This window comes from Crocodylus porosus, unplaced genomic scaffold (assembly GCF_001723895.1).
Source record: "Crocodylus porosus isolate Cpor-Errol unplaced genomic scaffold, CroPor_comp1, whole genome shotgun sequence".
NCBI lineage: Eukaryota > Metazoa > Chordata > Crocodylia > Crocodylidae > Crocodylus > Crocodylus porosus.
In genome coordinates, this window is record NW_017728906.1 from 10,450,117 (window position 1) to 10,474,347 (window position 24,231).

Sequence of the window (24,231 nt, forward strand, 5' to 3'; positions counted from 1 at the left end):
CAGGCGATTACAGGCGCCAGAGAAAGGGTTACAAAGGTTGGGCAAGGGGGGGGTCCTGGCTCGTCTGAGCCCAGAGCAGGACTTCATCGACACTCATGGTCTTCCATCCCTCTGAGTTACCTAGGGTTATGCCCAGTGACACCAACTAGTTCATGCTACATGTGCAAAAGCATGTGCCTAAAACTAAGTGCTCAACTTCTTGCAGATTTCACCAAGTGGGCATATCCTCTGCTTCACCAACTGCAAGATAGGCTTAATTCTTAAGTGATTCTATTACCTGACCCCCATAGCAAAAGAGTGCTTTAGATGCATTCTTTTTTTCCTCATCATTAGGGAATGATAGCTTAGTGGCATATTAGAAAAGCCCTTTTCCTCCTAAATGGTGAATGGGCTATAAACTGGACTCAGTCTGGATTTTTGCAACATAGAAGCTGCTAAGCAAAGTACAGGTTTCTCTTGCTTTATGCTGTACATGTATTACTGGAAAACAGTGCATAACTTGAATTTGCATAAAGGAAACCACTTTACAATGTAACATATAGGGACATGTTCCAAGACCTCGACTCTACTGACCCCCAAACCCATTTCTACCACTTTTACCAGACAATTTTGATATTCACCAACAGCTGACAGTGTACACACAAGCACTGGGTGGTGGTAAACATTACCATAATGGGGATGGCAACTACAGAAACACACGTTGTAGGCAATGAGTGAGAAGCACAGATCCACACAGGTGGCTATATTTTGCTGTGCATCACTCCCACAATGTACCACAGAAAGCAGCTGACTGTGAGCTTCCACCACACCAATCACATAAGAGTGAATTTACCTCGCATATAACAAATTTTTAAAATTTAAAGGAGTGAATTCACACATACAGAACCCACATAAAGTGAAGGAAACCTGTATAATTTCCTAAGAGTACTGAAATAATTAGGAATTTTGTATGTTCAGCACCTGCATGAAAACAAACCATTTTATTTATGAGCTTAACTGTATTGGAAGAAGTTGAACTTTCATGTGTTGGAAGAAGCAATCTGTTTTTGGTGTGTGCTAGCAGAATGAATTCATATTTGAATGATGCCATTTTAATGACTGTAAAGTTCTTATCCCGTCATTGCATCTGTAATTACATATTGATTCTAATTTCAATGCACATTTCGACTTTAGCATTTATCATGTAACTAATATGACAACATAAAATGTCATCTATATAATTTAAGCAAAGTTATTACAAAGTTAGAGAATGCTGATGAGAGACAAAATGCAGTATGAAGTCTTCCACTCCTAATTGTTTAAAACTTTTCATTTTCAATTTTTGGAGGGTCATATTAACATATTTGCATGCAAATAACTTTTATTAATTTCATGCTCAGAACTCTATCCATTGCAAAAATGATAAACAATAGAAATTGTAGTGCTGTATAACATTAAAAATAAGAACTCTGGCATTTTGAGTAACATTTATAAACAGATGTTCCCATCACTAATATATCAGCATATCTCTAGAACTGCACATCTAAAAGGCCATACAACTTTGTGCTGTAGCTGTAGTTATGGTAGATGCACAGAAATATCCACATGCTAAGTCCCTCTTATTAATTTGAGTGGTTTGATGTAAATCTTTGGAAAATCAGTATTTCCTTAAATCAGTAGATTCTGTAATAATTTAAGCAGTTTAGAAACCTTTCATGGATGGTGTTTAAATCTTTTGTTGTTAGCGTTGTTGCATAATCGAAATTTTAATCAGAAAGTTCAATAGATTAATATAGTGGCATTCTTTGCATGGAGAATCTCAACTGGAAAAGAAGACTCCTCCCCCACTTCCAAATGTCGTAAGAAAGCTGAAAATAATAATCATATCTGTAACCTGGTACCATCTCTAATATTGTGCTCTCTCTGAGATGTTATTTTAACCAGAAGTTAAATTACATGAGTTCTTATTAAACTGTGTAAACATAAGTTTTGGAACAGGCCCTACATGAAAATGCTAATGGTCATATTATCCGACAGCAGTCTTTATCACTGATCACATATTATACAATATATATAGACCTGTTACAAATTAAATGTATGGAAAATGCTAATCTTTCATCAGTACCACATAAAAATACTGAATATAGTTTTAGTAGCCTTGTGATGAGGGTATTCAAAGAATGTCAAAAAAAATACTGAAAGTCTGAGGGGGGTGGGTTTATACAGGGAAAAGTAAGTTTATATGAATATACAGAGTGTGTTTTTGAGACATACAGTTTCATCTGCTGTTGAAGTCTAGTCCATTAGACATAATTTCAGTGATACAGTTTTCAGATTTCTGTTCTTTATCAACACGGCACTTACCAACTATGTGATTCTTCTGTAGTAATCTTACTAATAATTTAGTAACATTTCTGCTCTGACTTTCAAGTAAAAGAAATCTCTCAACTCTCTATTAATATTGTAAATATGTTAATGTGTGATTCCTGTTTTTTTTCAAAAAAAATTATTTTCTTTTCAGTGGGATGCAATTACTGAAATGGATGAGCACAACCGTCCCATTCACACTTACCAGGTATGTAATGTAATGGAACCAAACCAAAACAACTGGCTTCGTACAAACTGGATCTCCCGTGATGCAGCACAGAAAATTTATGTCGAAATGAAGTTTACCTTGAGGGACTGCAACAGCATTCCATGGGTATTGGGAACTTGCAAGGAAACTTTTAACCTCTACTACATGGAGTCAGATGAGTCCCATGGAGTGAAATTCAAGACAAGCCAGTACACAAAAATTGATACTATTGCAGCTGATGAGAGTTTTACCCAAATGGATTTGGGTGACCGCATCCTTAAGCTCAACACAGAAGTTCGTGAGGTTGGGCCAATAAACAGGAAAGGATTTTACCTTGCTTTTCAGGACATTGGAGCATGCATTGCTCTGGTCTCAGTCCGTGTTTATTACAAAAAGTGTCCTTTCACAGTTCGTAACTTGGCTATGTTTCCTGATACTATTCCAAGGGTTGATTCTTCCTCTTTGGTGGAAGTACGGGGTTCCTGTGTGAAGAGTGCTGAAGAACGGGATACTCCAAAACTCTACTGTGGAGCAGATGGGGATTGGCTTGTGCCTCTTGGACGATGTATCTGCAGTGTAGGATATGAGGAAGTTGATGGTTCCTGCCATGGTAAGGTAACAGAATTAACAGGAAAAAAATGTCAAGTTACTTACATTGCAAGTAATTTATTTGTCTGTGGAAAGTACATCCTACAAATTTTCAAGGAAATGAACAAAATGTATGTTTTAAGTTATGATGTCATTGGTTTAGAAGAAAAAAGTAGTTCTAAGAAACACCACCTTAATCAGCTCTACCCATGCAGAATATGGAATTCCCCTTATTGTGGTGTAATGTTATTAAATTATGTCACATATTCAATACTGGTGTTTCACAATAAATCAGGTATGCAATTTCGCACTAAATCACTTCGTTTAAGGAACAAATATCACTTCCCTATTTTGGCTTTGAAAAGTGCAGTGTAATTAGTCGCTGAACTTTTGGAAGGTACTACAGAAAAGCATCTCCTTCACTATGTGTGCTGTGTTGATGTGGTCTCCTCTATTAATGTATCTGTCCCAGCACTATTTAATAGACTGATTACTTTGCAAACTTGTATGAATATCACCGTGTGCTTGCTATATATGGGACAGGTATAATATTGAACCTTGCTAAAGTAGGGAAGATGATGAATGGTATCTTAGCAACTTTTTGAAGATTACTTCATTTCTTGCTTATAACTGACATTCAGAGGTAGAACTGTGAACACAGACGCAGAAGCAGAAAAAGTATGTTTTATTGAGATAATTTAGTGTATTTAGAAGGCAGGTAGAGATGTAATTTAAACTAATTGAATCAAAGGTACATAATCTTTCATGAGTCAAAGCACACTTCATCCCATGCTATGGTAATATTATTTGCATTGGACTCATCAAAGGGGGTCACATCACTGGAATTTAATTATGACAACTTAATTAGCTAGAACCTCAGCTTCAATGTTGTTTGGTACATGAGCAAATAGGTAAGCAGATGAGATTCTTGTAAGCTTGGTACTAATCTTTGGTAAGGCTTTGAATTCATGTGGAGTAGTGACATGCCCTTCCTAAAACGCAAAAATGTGTTCATGTCATCCTGGTGCATTTCAGCCTTGTGCATGGGCTGACAGATTGATCTCAGTATCTGTCAGAGACGTCTACTGTAAGCAATGCATCTTACAGCACTCACGATACTGAGCTGTCATTTTTATCAACAGGAAGGTTCATAGCAATGATGGTTGCCCATCCATCTACCACAAGACACACAAGACATCCTGAACAGTATTAGTGTCTATCAACTAGGTCTTTTTGGCTAAATTTTTCCTATGCAATTGCCCTCATATCTGCAGACTCTGTGCCTGCAATACTGAAATTTCATCCAGTCTCCAGAAGTGCCATTTATTTACACTAGTGAAATCAAGCATTTGTATTTATTCATACACAGAATTTCCAGAAAGTTAACATGGTAGTCAGCTTCAGAGGTAGTCAGATACTACAAGAGTGTCTTTTGCTAAGGCTGTCTTTTTTCTCTAACAGCTTAACAGTAACTTGTGAACATTGTAGCTCTTTTCTTTGGTAGTGGTTTGTAAAATGAAACGTCATGTAAAACCACTTGCCCTCACATGAAATCAGGTTTGTACTGAGGACAGAGAAGAACCAAGGAGTTCATAACTTGTTCATAGCTTGTACAATGGCTTTGCCTAGGCCAGAATATTTTATGTAGCTGATACTCAATTCTGTGATAGGTAGCAGTACAGAAACTTCAGATAGAAAAAATAGTATGTAGACCACAAACATAAGCAATGGTGCATGGAAAATGTTATCCATCTATTACTATCAGAAAATGGAGCTGACTCTCTCCACTGTTTTCTGGATGACACCATTTATCGTCTTCTAAAATATATTCATCGCCAGAGTACCATTTTGGCAACATTATGGGTGGAAATGGCTATATCAAGGTATTTTTTCCACATGGGATTTCATTTTATCTCTAATGGAGTTAGCTACTAATCATACGGAATTAACAAAAAGCATTCATGATTTGTCAATTTATGCCCCTCCTATGAGCAGAGACATAACAAGCAGATGTTATATCCTATGTAGTAGTGTCAGAAGTGGCAGTTAGGCTTGCAGTAAAAACTGCCAGTCTTGTGCTCCCTCTGCATTGGAGCCTATCGTCCCAGCCCTAGTAATTTTACTACATGTAAGTTGTGCTGTAGAACGCTAAGCAAATGTTCTGAACCCTAAATCTAAAAAGAATTCTTTTACTGGTCAAAAAAAAAAAAATTGGTCTATTGACTGGTCAAATATTGTCAGATAATGGTCAACTATTGTAAACGTTTATTAATTAGAATAGTGAAGAGAGTCTTTAATCTTCAGTCTAATTATATGTTAATTACAAAAAAAGTCTATTTAACTGTTATTATGAAACATCAAATTCAATTCTAAAACATTGTAATTATTTTTTATTACAATCTGTGTTAAGTAGGAATAAAAGTCAATGATATTCAAGACTGAACAGTTCTTCTTTTCCTTGCCTTTTGTCCCAAAACCCGGGTCAGGGTCAGCCTGAAAGTTTACAAAATGTAAAAGAAAAAAAGAAGAGAGAAATGAAACGCACCTAAAACTGTAATTTTTACCTTTGTATAGCTATTAAAATACAGGCATGCTAAGCAGGTAGCAAGCCAACCCTTTCAACCATTTTCTGTTTGCTTTTAGAGATGCCTGCACTCACCGCAGGTGACCAGTAGGAGAAGCTTTTCTATGCTGCTGGTTTTGGTTCTTCTCTCAGCACCGTTCCTGTAGCCTCACAGGGCTTAATGGTGGGAATGGAAAGGAGGCTAGAAAAGCTCAGGAAGGGCAAGGTGTGCCTGTTCCTAAGACAGGGTGTTCTTAGCTTTGTGGAATATTTGACTGGTCAATTGACTGGCTTGGCATCCCTATTATGAACCTTCCTGTTGTATGATGATCACAGCTCTTCATTCATTAAGAGGATTAAGTCTGCTGCTGAATAAGTATCTCCCAGCTGGAAGCCTATAAGAAAACCTATGGTACGTTAGTTAGAGTATTTTTGTTAATTGCCCAGAGAATGGTAGATAAATGTTTAAACAGGTCATATTGTAAAATAACTTGTCTTAGTAAATTCTTCTTTTTAGCTTGTTCAGAGTTGTTTTCAGAGGTGCCTATTTCCGCTCATGTTGTCTATTTGCAGTGTATTTTTAAGGTTGATGTTGCTCTGGCTAACTTTGTATTTCTTGTAATACATGAGTGTTTTTTGTTTCAGTGTGTAAATGTTATCTTAAAGAATGGTTCTGGGTTCTGGCCCTTAGAAGCAGCAGTTTCATACCCACCAGATATTTAAAAAAATGAATAGTAACCATTAAATTGCATGTGTACTGACCCATATTCTCCCATGTGTCTGTTTAAATGCTGATGTTGGGAACTCATTGTAAGGGTCATGGAAGGATCTAAGATTTTGAAAAAGGGGGTGCAGATGGTGTGGTACTTCACCACATATATCACAACACACACTTTTCTCTAGGTAAAATAACCAGCAAACAAAAACATTTACTAATATGCTAGGATCTATGTCTATATTATTCAATATCTAAGATCAAAGCAAACATGAATATAATATAACTATTGGAATGTGCACTAATTTGGTAGATTATATATATATTTTTTTTAAATTTATAAGTTAGGTAAAAACAGTAATAAGACATTGTTTTATTAGTCCAGTAGTAATTATAGTTACATGTGCATCTGTTGTTCAGATTTATAAAATGAAATCTAGCCCCCTTGGGCATCTTGACAGTGCATCTAACACTTTCACTGTCAATCATTCCCACACCTGAGTTAATGTTCATCTAAATTAATGTCACCAAACCTGAGTTAAGGTTTTTAGCTAGGACTGAAATCAGGCTGCAGGGCTGTGAAATGGGGGAGACAGAGATTACCAGGAATAGCTAACAGAAACAGAAACTGCGAAAGAAAGGTAGCTTGATAAATAGAACATCAAGACAATTAAAAAGGAGAAAGGGTCATTAGCCCCTGAGGTTAGCTGGAATCAGGTATGTTATAACGAAAAGAGCCAGGAAGTCAAGAAGTCAACTGACTCCTGGGACACTGGCTGCGAATACCTTTCCCCTGGCCTTTTTGCCCTTCCCACAGGCAATTGGTTTTAAAGTTTAGGTGGAACAGGAATCATAGTGGGGTGCAACTGCACCCCCCTCTCCTTGGAACTGACTCCAGCATGGGTAGTTGCATTTCTATACTTCCTAAGCCTGCCAGTAGAGATCTGTTTTTATGCCAGTTGTGACTATAGTTTTTTTTTTTAAATGTGAATGCTTTTCATTGTCAGTTGAATTAGTCACAATCTGGTTTGGTATAGATTCCCCCTAAAATCATGAGACAGTCTGTTTGAGGCACTGCTAATTGTGGTATGTTTTTTTTTTCCCCAACAGCAACATTTTAAGCTTCCCATACAAATGAAGACTTAACTTGATTATTATTATGTGATAAGAAATGAACACAATATTTGAAACTTCCCACTTATTCTATAATCTACTGTCTCAAAGTAAGCCCAAAACTAGATAAGTTTCTTTTTCCTGTGCTCAGTATGACCCTAGAAGGCATATGAGCCTTACTAATTTCAGATCCTGCCAAAATCATTTTCTTTTTGTTCCCAAGCAACTTCTTTAACATTTTCAGTGTTGCACCCCATCATATTGTATACCATATTCTTAGCTTTTAAAATATTTGGTGCTGTACTGTTGATTCTCCTGATAGGATACCCAGTGACACAGTGAGTCTACGGAAGAAGACAGATAAGGCAATTTTAATTGGTTACCTCACTCAAACTGGAGGTGATTAGTGTCTTTTTTTTCCTAACATAGATAAAGTGAATGTCACACTTCCAAAAATAATTAGTGTTCTCACTGTTGAACTGTCCACTAGGTAGCAAAGGCAATTTGGGAATGAGATGATGTTAATACATTATGTCTCCATTTATTTTTCCGTACTGGATTTTTGTGTACATATAGGCAAGGGTTGAATAATGTCCCCCACTCATGTGTGGGTGATGAGTAATAAGCCTTTCACAGACCATCTTATAACTACCAAACATTCACTCATGGAATATTTCTGCAGGAATGATGCCACCATCACCATGACAGGTTGGAAATCTGCAAGAAGATGCACATAGTGTTAATGAATAAGCCTCTGGTCAGCCTTATTGCTCATCAAAATCCTTCAGACTGCAGTGGAAGTTAAAAATTATGTCAATTTCATAGTACTTTTGGGAAAGTTATTAGGAACAGCCTAACCAAAACATATAATAGATTCAAGTGAATGTAGCTAGATTCAGATCTGGAAATTTACATAGACTTGTTCATCTGTCAGTAATTTTGTCAGTAGTCACAATCCAATGACATTTTTTTCCACCAGAGCCAATTTAGAGTGAATGTACTTCTGAGCAAGGGAGTTGACAGTCCACTTACGAATATCCATATTTATTAAATTTGAAATTGAAAATGTGGATGCTGTTGCTGGAATATGTAGGAGAAATGTTGCTGAAATAGTTTTCTTTTTACTGAGTTAAGGTCATATCCTATTCTCATTTGCAGTCAATGAGACTTCTGCTGTTGACTTCAACTGGTGCAGGATTGCTCTCATGTCATGTACATATTTTGGATTTTTAGTGACAGGCATTTCGATATTGCAGTCTTCTCTGAATTAAATTTGTAGATCACTTGTCCATCTCTGATGTATTGAACTGAAATTTCAATGTGTACTTTTTCAAGTAAAAAATGGCTATATGATCACCCTTATCCATATTTTTGGGGTTTATTAAACATTTCTGAATAGTTTTACTACTGGCGATTTGGAGAAAGTATTGGAGGTCACAACTGGTTATAACACTGAGTGGGCAGCTTGCTGTGTAGGACAACTTTGTCAATACATATCAGTTGTGAGTTCCAATGTCCATCCAAGGATTTCCTGGGTTTCCTTTGAACAGAAAATGCAAACTATGCTGAATTTAACTTATACCATTTTGAGATTTACACTTGACACACAAGTACTAGGAACAAATAGTTAATTACCAGTTGCAGTCTGTAGGAGGATGTAAACTTGGATGGCTGGATGTAAGTCGTGTTGACTTCCAATGACCAACAAAGGAAAAAAGAAGAGGATATGACAGGAATCTGTAGAATAGCTAATAATATAGAGAAGAGCATTTAGATAATCCTATTCACTTTTCATGAAAATAAAGCAAGAAGGGGATATTCAGTGAAAAACTAAGAGATTAAAAATGGCTACATTGAAATTCCTTAGTACCATATGTAAGCTACCATATTTACTTTTATATTTTCCACAAAAAATAACGACCCAAAATCAGGGTGCATGATGTTAAGAAAGCTTTGTGAGAGTGGAGGCATCTGGTTGCTGGAACAGATGCCAAGATCTGTCTCCCTTCATTCCCTGGAAGAACAGGATGCCTGTTGCTGTCAGCCACCCTAAAATCACTTATCACTAGGCAACTATAGGGAAAGAAACTTAAAGTTGTTCATTAAATGAAACAGGAAAACCATAAGCAGAGTTTGTTAGGTTTGGAGACAGAAATACAAAACAAAAATACTTCAGCTGTTAGTTTGTTAGTGTTGTGGTGGTCCAGGAAATTATGTGAAGTAAGGATTTTTGTGGGTGATATATTTTTTGACCAACTTTATCCCAACAATGCATTTGCCTCTCAATTGTTACTTTATAACCTGAAGCAGCTCCTGGTGTTCACTTTGTGTTCCCAGCAGCTAGTAATCCTGCTAGTTTTTCCCAGACAGTTTACCAGTCTCCCTAGCTGGGGTCCTTTCCTGCTGCTGGGCTCGAAGTATCTTGGTTTTTCCTTTCCTCAAAAGGGTTCTCTTAAATTCTTACCATTATCTCCCCATCTCATTGTTTATCCTATTCAAGGGCAAAACTATTCATACCTTTGCATACGATTTCCTCCCCCAGATATTTATATCTCTGACAACTTTAGGTGACCTCTTTGATATGTATTTCATATGGTTTTGAAATGCATTAAGCTATTGTATGGGTGGAAAGCTAACACAAGACTGACTGGCAGCTAATCAACCAGTTTAGACTTTCAATAATAATTGAAAATTCACTGATTATGTGTCTATTGAACAACATGTTATGTACAAGCATATGAATGTTGAGCACAGTTGTCATTAGCTGTTGATGGAGACCAAACATGATGGTATTGATTCAAATTTGGACTTTTTGTGGGGGGGGAGGGAACATCTGCAGATTATGTGATGGAAAACATATATCAGTAGTGGTATGATTGTTAGCTAAAGGCTAATTCTTTAGCGGTTTGGTGAAACTTAATTGAACTTACAGATATAAGTATTTATGGAGTTCATTTAAATTATATTTAGCAAGTTACTGTTTATACCTCTATTAGCAATTGAGGATCATGTCAAAATGCATGCAGCAATTATTTCTTTTTAACATTGCTTGTTCTTAAGGAATATACTTAAAAGAACAAAGTAATTAATATTCTATAGCAGTTGGAAAAAATTTGTTCAAAGGTGAGCTAAGGAGCATTGATTGATATACTAAACTGAGATAAGTTAAAACATTCCAGTGAAGTTAACTGGAAGAAGTGGAGATCAAACAATTAGAAGTAGAGTTAGTTAAACAATATATGTCAAATAGTAATGTAGAGAGTTTACTGAAATTTTGCAATAAGGCAAACAACTTTATGTTGTATGTATGTTAGAGCAGCAGGAGTTGCATCCTGGTGGTCTTTTATTGGTCATTATTTCCTGTGATTTATTTAGAAATTATTTAAACTCTGAAGGTATATTGAACAAGAAATCATCTCTTTCCTTTTAGGAACTCTCTTTCAAAACTTAGTGAGTTATGATATGGCAGCTTTCAACCTGCTCAGTGCCAAGATATTAAACAAAACAAAATTCTGTGATGCAATCCTGCTTTACTTATCTGTCTGCTGACATAAGGGAAGTAAAATGTGCTGACAACAGAACAGAATGTGCTCTTGTATCCAAAAAAGAAACTATGTCTTCTCACATTTCTGCTAGGCTAAGTAAAGACGGTCAAAAAGCTTGAGGCTGAATTAATTTAGTCTTCACAGGTTAGTCAAAGCTGCATAGATTGAACTGATAAGTGAACAGACATACACTTTTCATTCTGGAAATGCAGCCATGAGCCTGCAGTGGCCCAGGCCAGAAGCCAGGGAGTGCTAGAGCATGCCTTCCTGCTTGGCTAGCCTTGCAGTCCTTCTTGGGCCAGGGCTAGCCTGCCTACCACGCAAGAGGCAGGGGGGAGGTTGCAGGGGAGTTGCAAAGCATCCTGGGATGCTGGGAGACTATGAGTTAATTTGAAGCTGGAGTGCATCTGGGGCAGAAGTTCATTAAATTGATTTAACCGAAATCAATGAAGTCTGATACCACATCTATCCAGGTTTATCTTAAGCTGGTTTCAGCCACTTCGAAAAAACTTTATGTGCATTGTTGTGTTATAGATTTGAACTGGTTTCCAATAACTTATACCATTTTATGTGTAATTCCTGTCCCTAGCCTTAGTGGTTATTTACTTCATGTAAGACAGTTCACTTTTATACTTTACACAGAATGTAGGAAAATATGTAGTGGGGAATAGGGAAAGATTTTGCATGCAAACTACTGTGCAAAAAAGGTAAACGAAAGCTTCAAGTAGAGAAGTGTGAAATTGTAGGTGTGTGTTTGTATGTATGTATGCAGAAATGTTTTCCTGTCCCCCTACTCCCAAAGTAGACAACTCCTTGTACTGAAGCTATATACTCCATTACACGTAATCAGGAATTAGGATGCTGGAGAAGCATATGTAAGGACTGTATCTTTTTACAAATTGAGCATGATTTTTCTAGTGCAGAAGTGAATAGATCACACAATTAAATAGCACAATTTTTCAAGTGCAGGAGGGACAACTGAATAGATGACTGCATTGCTCCATTAACTGTTCCTCCTCTGTTATCGAATGGGAGAGATACAGTAGCTACTGGTGCAATTGCAGCCAGGTTGCTACATTACTTGCAGTGGAGTCTTTCTGCTGCTGTGCCACATCTTCCTGCATGTAGATCTCTTGTCAAGAAATCTGACTGTTAATACTTAGCCTCAAATGAATACTTAGGACTCTCAAATTGCTAATACTTAATAACTGTGATTTAGTGCATAATTCTTAAATCCTGAATAGCTACACTCTGATTTTTTTGTAAAACTAAGAAATCAAATTATTTTTAATATTTACTTGGAAATTACTTCAAATTACTAAATGTTAGTGCAGGCTGCTTGAAGAACAGATGCATTTTTTTACTATTCCCGGGAAGTTAGCTCACTTTATGTGACTTAACTAAATATATAATATATAGCTAAGAGCTTTAGATTTCACTTCCTGTCAATATGGGTACAAGGAAAGCTTCATAATTATCTGTAACGTGTATTTTGTATTAAAAATAGTCTGTCATATGTAGAATGGCATAATATCAATGCTTCATAGAGACCCCTAAACACTGAGCAAAGTGGCATTTCTTCCAATTAACTCCATCTTTTCACTGTCATTTCTTCAAAAAGACTGCATTTTAATGTATTTTAGCAACATAAATGGAGGAAAAAGCACAGGAATTATACATTATGTGGACAGTTACTGATGTTGTCAAAGCTTTTGGATATGGGTAATTACAGACAGTTCTTGGCAAGATGCACAAAATTGGATTTGATTTTAATTCAAATACTGTATAGATTATGAAGATAAGCAGATATGCAGTAAATCAGAATTCTGATTAGGAGTTCCTAGGGCATATCAGGCATCAGTACTTAGGCTTTTATGTTCATACTATTTGTTTTATATTCATTTTTAAATGCTTGTTTATGCAAAATATTATTTCATACTCAAATGTGGACTCAGATGGAAACTTGCAGCATAGTATGTGACCTATTGACAAATAGCCTCTGTACCAGAGAACTTGCCAACACAGAGATCTGGAACCCACAATGGAAACCAGAGATTAGTGAGTCTCACTTCCATCCCTGGCTAGCTGATAGAATCTATTTTAAAAAATAAAATCAGCAGTCATTGGATCAATATGATATGCTGAAAAAGAGACAGCATGGTTTTTGCAAAAGAAAATCCTGCTATTTGATGTATTGTTTTTGGATGTTCAAAAAGTTTTAAGCTTTTAAAACAGAAAAAGAAAAGAAAGAGTTGCCATAGGATTGGATGGAAGATTCTTTCATGAATGTAAGAGCTGTTTAGAAAAGAGTTGTGGAAAGATCTCAGCAAGCAGCGGGCCGAAAAGTGGCAGATGAACTTCAGTACCAACAAGTGCAATGTAATGCACATGGGAGAAAAATAACCTCAACTATGCAAACACAATGCTGGGTTTTGAGGTAGCTGTTACAACTCCAGAAATAAAACTTGGAGCCATTGGAATTGGCTGTAAAAGCATCAATTCAATGTGCACTGGTGACCAAAAATTTAATGATACGTTGGGTATTATTAAGAATGGAATTGAAAACAAAACAGAAAATATTATTGTACCACTATATAGATCCACATCTTGATTACTACAGCTTTCCCTTTGCTTTATGCTGTACATGTGTTCTTGGAAAACAGTGCATAACTCGAATTTGCATAAAGGAAACCCACTTTACCATGTAACAAGTAGGGATACGTTCCAAGACTTCAACTGTACTGCCCCCCCCAGACCAATTTCTACCACTTTTACAAGACAATTTTGGTACCCACTAACAGCAGATAGTACACACAAGCACAGGACGCTATGATAATGGGAATGGCAACTATAGAAATGCATGATGCAGACTATGAGCGAGGAGCACAGATCCCCACAGGAAAATATATTTTGGTGTGTTCACTCCCACAATGCACCGCACACAGCAGCTGACTGCAGGCTTCCACCACAGTGATCACATAAGGGTGAATTTACCTTGCATATAACAAATTTTTTATATAAAAAAAATCATCGCGTAAGAGCAAATTTGCATGTACAGAATCTGCATAAAGCGAGGGGAACCTGTATGTGCAGTTCTGGTCTCTACATCTCAAAATGGCTATAAGTTAGAAAAGATAAAGAGAAGGGCAACCACATTGATCTAGGATGTAAAGCAGCTGCCATACCAGGAAAGACTAGAAAAACAGGTAATAGAAATTTAAGGGGATAAAATGGAGCAAGCAAGCAAGCGAGAGGTTCTTCACTGCTGTTTGCGGGCATAGAACATCTAGATTCTCCCTCACTAGCCAGTTATAGGTATGCTGAGCAAATACTTGTAATAGAAATTACAGGGTGGGTGTCAGATATTGTATTGTAAAACTACTACCTAATGTACAGTTTGTATTTTGCTATACTATTTTTGACTGTTTATTTAAGGAAACTGTATAGCCACCATCAGTTTTTTTAATTTAATAAAAGCATTTTAGCTGAATTAGTAATGGGAACATTTGAATTCCAAGAAAAATGTATCCTCCGGCATTTCTAAGCCAATGATGATGTGTGCCAGGGAGAGTATGACAGAATGCTGGTCTTTTGATCTCCTTCCGCAGTATCCATTTCTGTTGCTGTCCAAAACAAGTGCACCATTGATCCGACCCAGTATGGCACTAGTTCCTCTACTGTGTCTGTTTTTTATGCGTACAGAAACATTTTTACCTACTGGCAACCAGTTTATAGCTTGTCTGTCCACCAGACTACAAACTGATTTTTACTTAAAGAAAATACGTTGCTTGTTTAGACCAAGGAAAGTTCCTTTACCTCAGTAAGAGCAAAGATAACATAGATTCAAATGGGTGCAATAGTTGCTTTTTGGCTTAAATATTTTTTTCTATATTCAAAAACTAAAGGTCCATCAAACCACAATATTTTTGTTTAACAATGCAGAACTTTTGATTTGGACTAGTCTGAAGATTCATGGCTTCATTCAGTTACCATAATGCTTTAAAAAAAAACATTTAGGTCAATTTCAGTCCCTTTTATGGTTGTATAAATGTTACTTATTTGCTGTGCCTGACTTACATTATAGGCATATGGTGGGACAGTGGGAATCTGTATAGTCTTTCTCTTATCTGTTTGTTTTTTCTAATTTAAAAATACAATATCATCCTTTTCATTTCAGCATCCCAGTGTGGAGGGAATCTTTTTAAATGTTCGTTACTGAAATAAATTTCTTCTTACTGGAACAAAATAATGGCAGTGGAATTCATGGACATGCTTATCTGTTTCATGACTGCCTTTGTTAACAGCTAGAAATTCTCAGCTCTTTCAAATTTTCCTGTTCTTTTCCATACTAAATTATGTCATAACTGGCAGCTTACCTACATAGCACATTTCTAGCCACTTGCAGACCTGTTCGGCTATATAAATTGCAATGCAGTGCCCTTGATAAAAAAAAAAAAAGCTGGAAAGGAAGCTGATACAGAATTAGGGCATTTTTTTTCAACAATACAGCATGTTTTAAATTATTTTTAATCTCTGTGCATCAGTAAAAGTGCAAGGTAAAGTAAAATCTGGTCAGACTGAATTATAATGCATCACTTAAACTGAAAGCATTCATATACTGTAGCCTTCATTAACTGCTTTCTACTCCATTTCATAGGGGAGGGGAGTGAAGTATGAAACCTTGGTTTTATAACAGCTTCTGAATACAGTGTGCATATTAAAGAATCTATTACCTGAATATGAAATCATGCTGAGAAAAAATGGTTTTTCTCTATTACTTTACCTAAAGTGCGTGTAACTAAGTATAGAATGCTGTGTGAAATATATTTCCACAGTTTAGTAATCAAACACAATTAGGTAAAATAGATCCATATTGTTAATTAAGTTTCAAAGTAGAAATTATCAATATAATCTCTCTTCACATTGAGATATAAAGCAGAGACCTGGTGGGGCTTTTCTCTCAGGTTTGGTACTACAGTGTGCTGTTGGACATTGATCAATCCAACTATCTTTGATAAACATACGACAAATTGCTGAAGGGATTGTTCCAATTGATTTTTCTTGCTTATGACTCAGTAGGACAAATTCACATTTTGATACTAACACTGGTTAGTAGCCATGCATGGTAAATTACAATTATTTGTCCTTGGCACTCGCACATAGATATTCTATTTATAGTCAGATGCAACAATTTTAATAATCCTTGTCCTTGTTTATTCTCAAATTTGGTAAAAGGCAATTATTGACTTATTTGTTTAGTATGTAGTTCAGTATATTTTGAAGTTTGTTTTTTTATTTCAATGGGTTTTCCTATTAGTTAATCATGTTTCAATCTTAGTTAGTACCTTAGCATTTATTTACCTGTTCCAAAAATAAAAATGAACATGCAGTGAATTTCACTTCTATTTCAAGTTCAGTTTTTATTTGTCAAAAAATAAAACAATCTGAAAATCTGTATATCACACTGGGCATGTCTACACGTTCATTAATGGACAGTTGTTACTGCGCATTTAGTTTAGTGCTCTCTTAATGAAATACTAACTGAATGCACAGTAACTACGGTTACAGTTATAGGACTGGTGTATGTTATTTTTGTGATACTCACTGCACAGTGACCAAATAACACTGTGCAGTAGCTTTTTAGCACAATTTTTGACCTGCACCCACAGTGTTACTGCACACTAAGAGTCTTGTGTAGACACACCCACTGAAATCTGGAAATTGGTTGAGATTTCCCCTGCTTGAATAATGTAATTTTTTCTTACAAATCACCTAAGCTTTCCTTTCTTTGCAGTGAATGGTTGCTAAAAACTAATCTCAAACAGGTGAGAACAAATTGACTTGGAAAATGCTCAGTGCACTTCATACATGATCAACTGTACAGTTTCAACAAGCAAATACATTGCATGTAAGCAAGTTCTGCTTGAATGAAGACCACAAACTATTTTACAGATGTGACAGTTCAGCTTTAGTTGTCTCTGTATTGAGTTATAGCAATTGTAAAGCATCTTCCAGTTGAAGGCAATGTGTTTTTGCTTTTATTTTTAATATTTTTTTTATGGCAGGATGACTTATGAGGATCAGGGAGAGGCTTTAGTTTACTGAATAAAACCTCATCTTGGAAATGTTTTCTTTGATAGATCTGGAGAAGTCACATACACATGTATTAACTTTCTGACAGTTAAGCTGACTTAACTTTTTAAAGTCAACTTAATTGTCAGAGTGTACACACTTATATGGAGCAGAGTCAACTTAAATGCAGCGCAAAATACTACACCTGTATGGTGCACACTATTATCTCAAGTCACATTAGTTAAGTCAATTTAGCTCACACGGTGGCTGCCACCATGTAAAGGAGCTGTACGTGTGTACACTCCAGTGCGGCTTAACTTAAGTCAACTTAATTAAGTTGACTTGTTTTAAGTTGATTTACACACATGATGTAAAGAAAAGCCATTGTCATATTACAATGGCTCTCCTTTTTCTTACAAAATACAAATTTGCTTCTGAAATTGCCCCAAATTTTATGGTAATTTAACGTTGATTCAGGGTCTTACCATGGGACCTGTTAAAAGAGTAAGTTTGTAGTAGTCTATTACTTTTGGGCTTGCCCACTAACAAAGAGCTAACCATATTTGCTAAATAAAATTCACCATTTTACAAAAAAACACTTGTACAGTTTAATAAAAATAAAGAATTTTGCTTTCGATGACAAATCGTAGTTGGAATATCTTGTACATCTAGTCATTAGTTCAGGTTTGTTGTGTTGGTTTTTTTTGTGATGATATTTCTCTGTATAGAAGAGTAATTAGCATGATCTTTATAGTCTGCATTGTCATTTAATGGTATAAACCCGAAGGGGGAAAAAGATCTTTCATAGCATACTCAGTGAATGCCCAGTAGAAACCAGCAGTCTTTTGTGCCATCGTAGGCCCAGGTGTGGTTCCATTTTTACTAACTGGAAACCGTTCTTTGAGAAAAAAGGTGACTCAATGAAATCTAAATACTGATGAGGAAGAGCACTGTCAACAATTTCCTAAATCTAGGAGTTTTCTGTTGGCAAATAAAATTACTTCCCCTTTTTACAAAGAGAAGACTGCTGCTGAAATAAGTACCTAGGTATATAGTTTGAGGGGAAAAAAACACCAAAATGTTTTTAAAAATATCAATAATGTGAAACAGGTTATACTATCTCTATAAACACCCATAAATCAAGCTAAAAAATCTGGAGACTATCACCTGTACTTCCTCCAAAACAGATTATTAATGAGTAACGTATTCACAAATAAACCATAAAATAATGCATATGATGGAATAGTTTCCTTTAGAGGTTAGCCATCATTTTATTCAGTCAATTATTAAAGCATTTATGCTGAGAAATGTCATTTCAAAAGAAATCAATAAAGGATTTCCTCTCATATCATGTGGCTTGGGAATCACAACCCGGGTCTAAGTAAGTGTGCAAGGCCATTTCTGGCCAAAAAAAAAAAAAGAGTTATTGTTGGATACTAGAGAAAATGGAGGAGTGGTAAAAAGGTAAAGTTTTTTTGTTTTTTTAATTTGCATTGTCTCATAAGATATGAGATTTATTTTAGCTAGATAATGTATCCTGTTCTTGGTAATATTTATGTTGAAAATATTGAAAGGGTCTATTTTATGCCATAGAAATGATGTAGTATTAATATTGTTGATCTGTCAGGTGGACTATTTTAGTTGTTTAAAACATCTGGTATTTCAAACACTCTGAAATTGCACACAAATTAGTACTCCCTTTTCAGGGATACTTTGAGATATCAATCCAGCCAAGTACTTACAAAATTACTAACAAATTTAAGCACTTTTTGGCTAAAGATCGCAATAGGTTGGTAAGTGTAAGAGTTATGACTCCCCCTTGTTAAGGAGTCTTCTTCCCACCATAAATCCAAGTTCAATTAGAGTTGTGTTTCCTGATGGCTACCAAGTGGAAAAACTTTAACCAGGCCTGTACTCTGTTCATGTTAGAGCAAATGGAGGTGTGGATCTCCAGCCATGCTGGAGAGCTGGGAGGACAGACTATTCCTGTGTGTGACATAGTTGCTCTGCTGCTTACCATTGCTGAGACACAAGCCCAAGGGTAGTTTTTGGAGGTAGTGAGTGAACAGACTGCTCTCTCCCTTGATTTTTTTTTTTTAATTTAAGCAGAAAGAGGCTACCAACAGAGATTCAATTCTTCTCTTTGATCATCTTCCCAAATGTGTGAAAAGTTTGTGGAAAACTCACAAGGGTGATAGATAACACACCTTATTTTGATCTGTTGTTTGTTTATCCAAACTGGAGTTTCTGGCTATTGGCCCCTACACATTTCAGTGCTCTGAACAAAAATGTTGAGGTTCCTCCCTTACTATTTATAATATTCTTTACGTCTTACCAATGCAGCTCATTCTTTATATTGCTTCCCGAGGTAAACATTTTAGAATTTACATACCTTTGGATTTTTTTAGACGGTCCTTCATGCATTTCTTTAAAATATTCTTATTCTTTCTTCTTCTGGCTTTTTTTTACATTTTGTTTTTTTTCTAGACATCCTAAATTAAATATTCAAAAGAGCATAGGAAAGACATTTTATACAATGAATGCTTGTTTCTGATGTGTAGTGCCACACAACCTATAATGGCTAAATCTTCACAATACTTAAAGGCCTGAAATGAGTACTGACATTTCCTTGAACAAGTTGTGTAGATTTATATTACAGAATTCTGTTGAGCATGTCCTGAGTGTCTAATGTAGGTAATGCTCCAAGATTTTGAGTAGCAGAATTTTCTTACATATTCAAAATCTCTAACTTTCAGCCTCCTTATACATAAATACCTAGTATTTTTATTTTTTCCATTTTTGAGCATTTTAGAGTCTGGTCAGGTACATTGGAAGTACTTATTAAGGATAATAAATGTGTCTAATAGTATAGGATTATAACCTGAACATTGTAAATAGATTTTAAAGGTACCAGCTACATTCTTTATCAGTGATAAAGAGCACAAGAATCTATTGCATAGACTCAATTTTACATGTACTTGGAAAACAGATACATCTTATGACTTCTATATGATCCTGTTCAAAACTGCATCCTGTCCCTTTCCTAATGGCTTTCAGGTAAAACAGATTAATCCAAAGCATAATACCCAGGGTCTGCACCCTAGGTGACAGCAGAAGACAGGTCAGCTGCAGTAGATGCATTTCTTCCCTAAGTGGATGCCTGTGAATGGTACCAAGGTATCCTACCTCCATTTTACACTACTTTATTGTGTTGGCTCTGGAATTAGGACCCAGGTACCTTGTTCCGGACAGGAGGTGGTGTATTTTCCAAGCTCAGATGCACACCCTTCCCACCCTCAGACTAACCACAGCCTTTCCATCGATAATAGGCAAATTTATTGATACACGGTGATAACAGTAAAGAAACGATACAAACAAACAATATAGCTACCAATCCTAGGGCGGTCATCAGAGTCAAAAAATGTCTGGCCAGGATGCAGGCTTCACTCTAAGGCTATCTCTTAGGTGTCAGATGTCAGCTGCCTAGAGGTGGGAGGCCGCTCAGCCACCACTCCCCTCCAGGGGGATGGATAAGATTAGCTCATGGTGTACCTTTTGTCCATGGTGGCCTTGGACACCTGCCAGGGATAGGAATGGGGATCCCTCTCACTGATCCTCTCAGGCAGCAGGACGGGGAGGAGGACCTGGGCAGAACCCTTTGTTATCCTCAAGTCTCTGCTTTTGTGTTCTCCTTCGCTCCTTATGACTCCTGGTGACTTTTCATCCATGGCTAGCACTGATTGATCTCTGTGTTCATCGCACCATCTATGTTGTGTTCCATCAGCATAGTCCAAGCTCATCATATGCACGCCCTTCCTAAAAAAGGAATTTCAGCCCCCTCCTCCCTGCACCTTTCTGATGCCACCTTATTTCATGTTATGGAACAGTGTGGTACATATCCTCAGTTTCTCAGACTGTTTGTCCTTGTTTGTTAGACAACCTGTCTGCTTTTGAAGGCTGAAAAAAATCTGTATGTAAGATCCAGGTTCTTAAAAATCAGTTAACCCCTGCAGCCCATCCTGAACCATTCTAATGCACAAAAACACACACCCACATATTTATTTATTTATTTATTTATATGTGCCAATTCCCAAAAAGCAAACCTTTAAATCCCATTTCTAAGCTGTCATAATGAATCATGGGTGGTCTCCTAACTGGGTGCTATTATTGTTATTTATCTTCCCTTTTATTTACGTAGTCTAAACTTATACATGTTTTTATATTATAATTTTCTCTGAATCATGCTGCTATCTTTGTTTCATTTCTTCATCCAGTATGCTTCAGGGTCTATCGGGAATGCTCCTCAGACCATGAGTCATATTTTCAGTGGACAGAAATAACTTCTGGTAGTTGAAATAGCTATAATTTGTTAGTCTGGCAAAGGGAACTATCAAGGACAGTCTTCTAAAAGTGAGGTCTCTTAGACACTACAGTAGTGTTCCAAAGGATGTAGTGAGAGTTGCTTTGTTGAAATATTTTAACAAGACCTGTCAGATCACTGGAGAATATCTTTTAGGAAGTAAGCCTGCACTGACAGAAGGTTGATGACCAAATAATGATGGTCTTCCAAATTCAAAGTTTTATAAATCTATCTAACCTCCAGTGTATATAATTTTTGCAAAGGAAGGTGAACTCTGGGAATTTATCCATTCCAGTATGCTTCAATTGTTGTAGGGTTATGTCTGCTAACTGCAGAATAAATTATGTAAAATAAGTCTCGTACCTACCAGTAAAACATCTAACAGAGTTGAGGATCGCACTTGAAATGTCTCTCTTTAAAGGAATATTACTTCAAAGGAATAATGATCAAAGCATGCATAAATTCCCAAAGGACATGGAAATATATGCAGAGAGGGATTTTTTCTTACTCCAAATGCTAACAATGTATGTTTAGTTATTTGGTATCTCCTATTATATAATAATAGTTATGTATCTGAAATGTCTTAATTTTGCTGTGACAGCTTGACTATATTCCCAGATGTTAAATATTTCAAAGCCTATCTTACATATATGCATAAACAAGATGAAAGTGTTAATTCCAATTAAAATGATGCCCAGTTCAGTAGCAGCCTTAATAAAGTCCCTATGGAAAAGTAAATTAAATAGCATTACGTCTCCCCGTGTGGGGTCAAAATTTAGACTCCATTTTTACTATAAGCTTACTTTCCATGGAAAAACTGTATAGTTAAGATTAGATATGATTTGTTGATTTTTATATATATTTATTTTTATTTTTATTTTTTTTGTTCTAAAATTATTTGCGTATATGCAAGATTCTTAATAGCTGTTCCTCAGAAGGCTCTGGAAAATACTGCAAATGAAGGAAGAAATCTACACAGTGTTCTTTTGTTTTGTTTTGTTTTGCTTATATTTATATCTTTTTATAAAATGACATAAATTATGTATGAATGCAGTACCATTAGTTGGTCTCTGTTGACAGCTGCCACACATCAGTATTTAGGCTACTATTTTCTCTTGTATTAGTAATAAGAGAGTAATACAACTCAGCAAGTAATTTGTGTATCTTGGATTTGTTTACAGGTTTGGGAAGTTATTTTAGGCCTCTCCCTCTTCTTCTCCCTTTTCTCCTTATACCAGAGTTTTGACCAGTATGTAGAAATTTAGAGCTATCTTCTCTTTGTTACTGAGGGTGTAATCTTGATGAGGTAACTTGAGCTTGGCTTGCAGTTAGAAAGGCAGGTCCTAAAAAAGGTATGGTTGATATCTGGGCCAAAGTAGGACCTCCTCCTTTTAAGTCTCTTTTCAGGTACCCCTGATATATCTCTTTTCTTTTCTTTTTCTTGAGTTATCTTTTTCATTCTTATTTTGTATGGGAGAGTGGTAGTTAGCCAAGTAAGTCTGAAGTCAGGCAGAAAGCAGGGCAGTATGGCACCTTAGACACTAACTCATTCAGACAGGCACAATTTTTTGTAGGTGACAACCTACTAAGTCAAATTCTGTGAATGGAATTTAAGAGAGTGGGGGCACATCTACATGAGATGCTTTACTTGAGATTAGAGCTAATTACTGTACAGTAAGCATCACAAACTACATGTGCACATGCTTACTCATAGTAATTTGTTCTAATTCTAAGTAAATTTCCTCCCTATAAATACAAGTTGCAAATTTAATTGGGAGTAATTACTGCACATTATGGCATGGGTACATGTCCAACCAGGAACAAGTGTGCTCCTGGGCAGCAGGGGGTGGGAAATTGCTCCCTGAATCCAGACCCCACCTGTTGCCTAGGTGTGGTCTGCCACCAGATCTGGGGCTGGGACAAGTGTCCCCCTGCTCTGGCAATGGGGAGCTCCATGACTACATAGTGGATACTGGGAGATTCTTATCTTCCAACCTCAGCTCCATGACTGCAGAGCCAAAGCTGAGAGATAAGAATCTCCCAGCCTTCACTCTGCAGTTGGTACCATGGAGTAGGAGCTGGGAGCTCCCTACTGCCAAGGCGGGGGGACATCATCTCTGCCTGGGCTCTGGTGGCAGAGCCTGCCCCAGCAGCAAGCAGCTCCCAGGGACAGGGAGAAGTTCCCTGTGCTCTCTGCCAGCCCCTGGGCTATCACCCCAGGGGGTGCCTAGAGCTCCCCTGGCTGCTGCATAGGCCAGTGCAGGGCCAGCAGTGGTAGGAACAGACTGCTGCCATGAGCAACAAATCTGCCCCTGCTTACTCACATATGAAGATGCCTGTCTGGGGTGCCTGATATAAGTTAAGTCATCTTAGTAGGTGCACTAACTTAGAGCAAGAAAGCATTAACCTGATTTAGGAAGTGGTTAGCCCAATCTAGGAGGGCTAGATCTAGTGAATGCCTGCATACATTCACAGGAGAGCCCAAGAGTTGGGAAAGCCCAGGTACTCATACAGAAGAAAGAGACTTGGGGGTCATCATTGATCACAAGATGAACATTCTCCCCTTGTACTCGGCCTTGGTGAGGCCGCAGCTGGAGTACTGCGTCCAGTTTTGGGCAATTCAAAAAGGATGTGAAGAAGTTTGAGAGAGTCCAGAGAAGAGCCACGCATGTGATCAGTATCTGGGGGAACGTTTGTTCACCAGAGTGCCCCAAGGGATGA

The 24,231-nt window shown here is 36.9% G+C and overlaps 1 protein-coding gene across 1 annotated transcript in view; it reads left to right on the forward strand.

The window, feature by feature from the left end:
* Positions 1 to 24,231, forward strand: part of EPHA6 (EPH receptor A6) — a 948,424-nt gene that overhangs the window by 225,678 nt on the left and 698,515 nt on the right. The window contains exon 3 of the mRNA XM_019528673.1: positions 2,501 to 3,164. Coding sequence (XP_019384218.1) covers positions 2,501 to 3,164 — 664 coding nt within the window. The remainder of the gene's footprint in view (positions 1 to 2,500; positions 3,165 to 24,231) is intronic.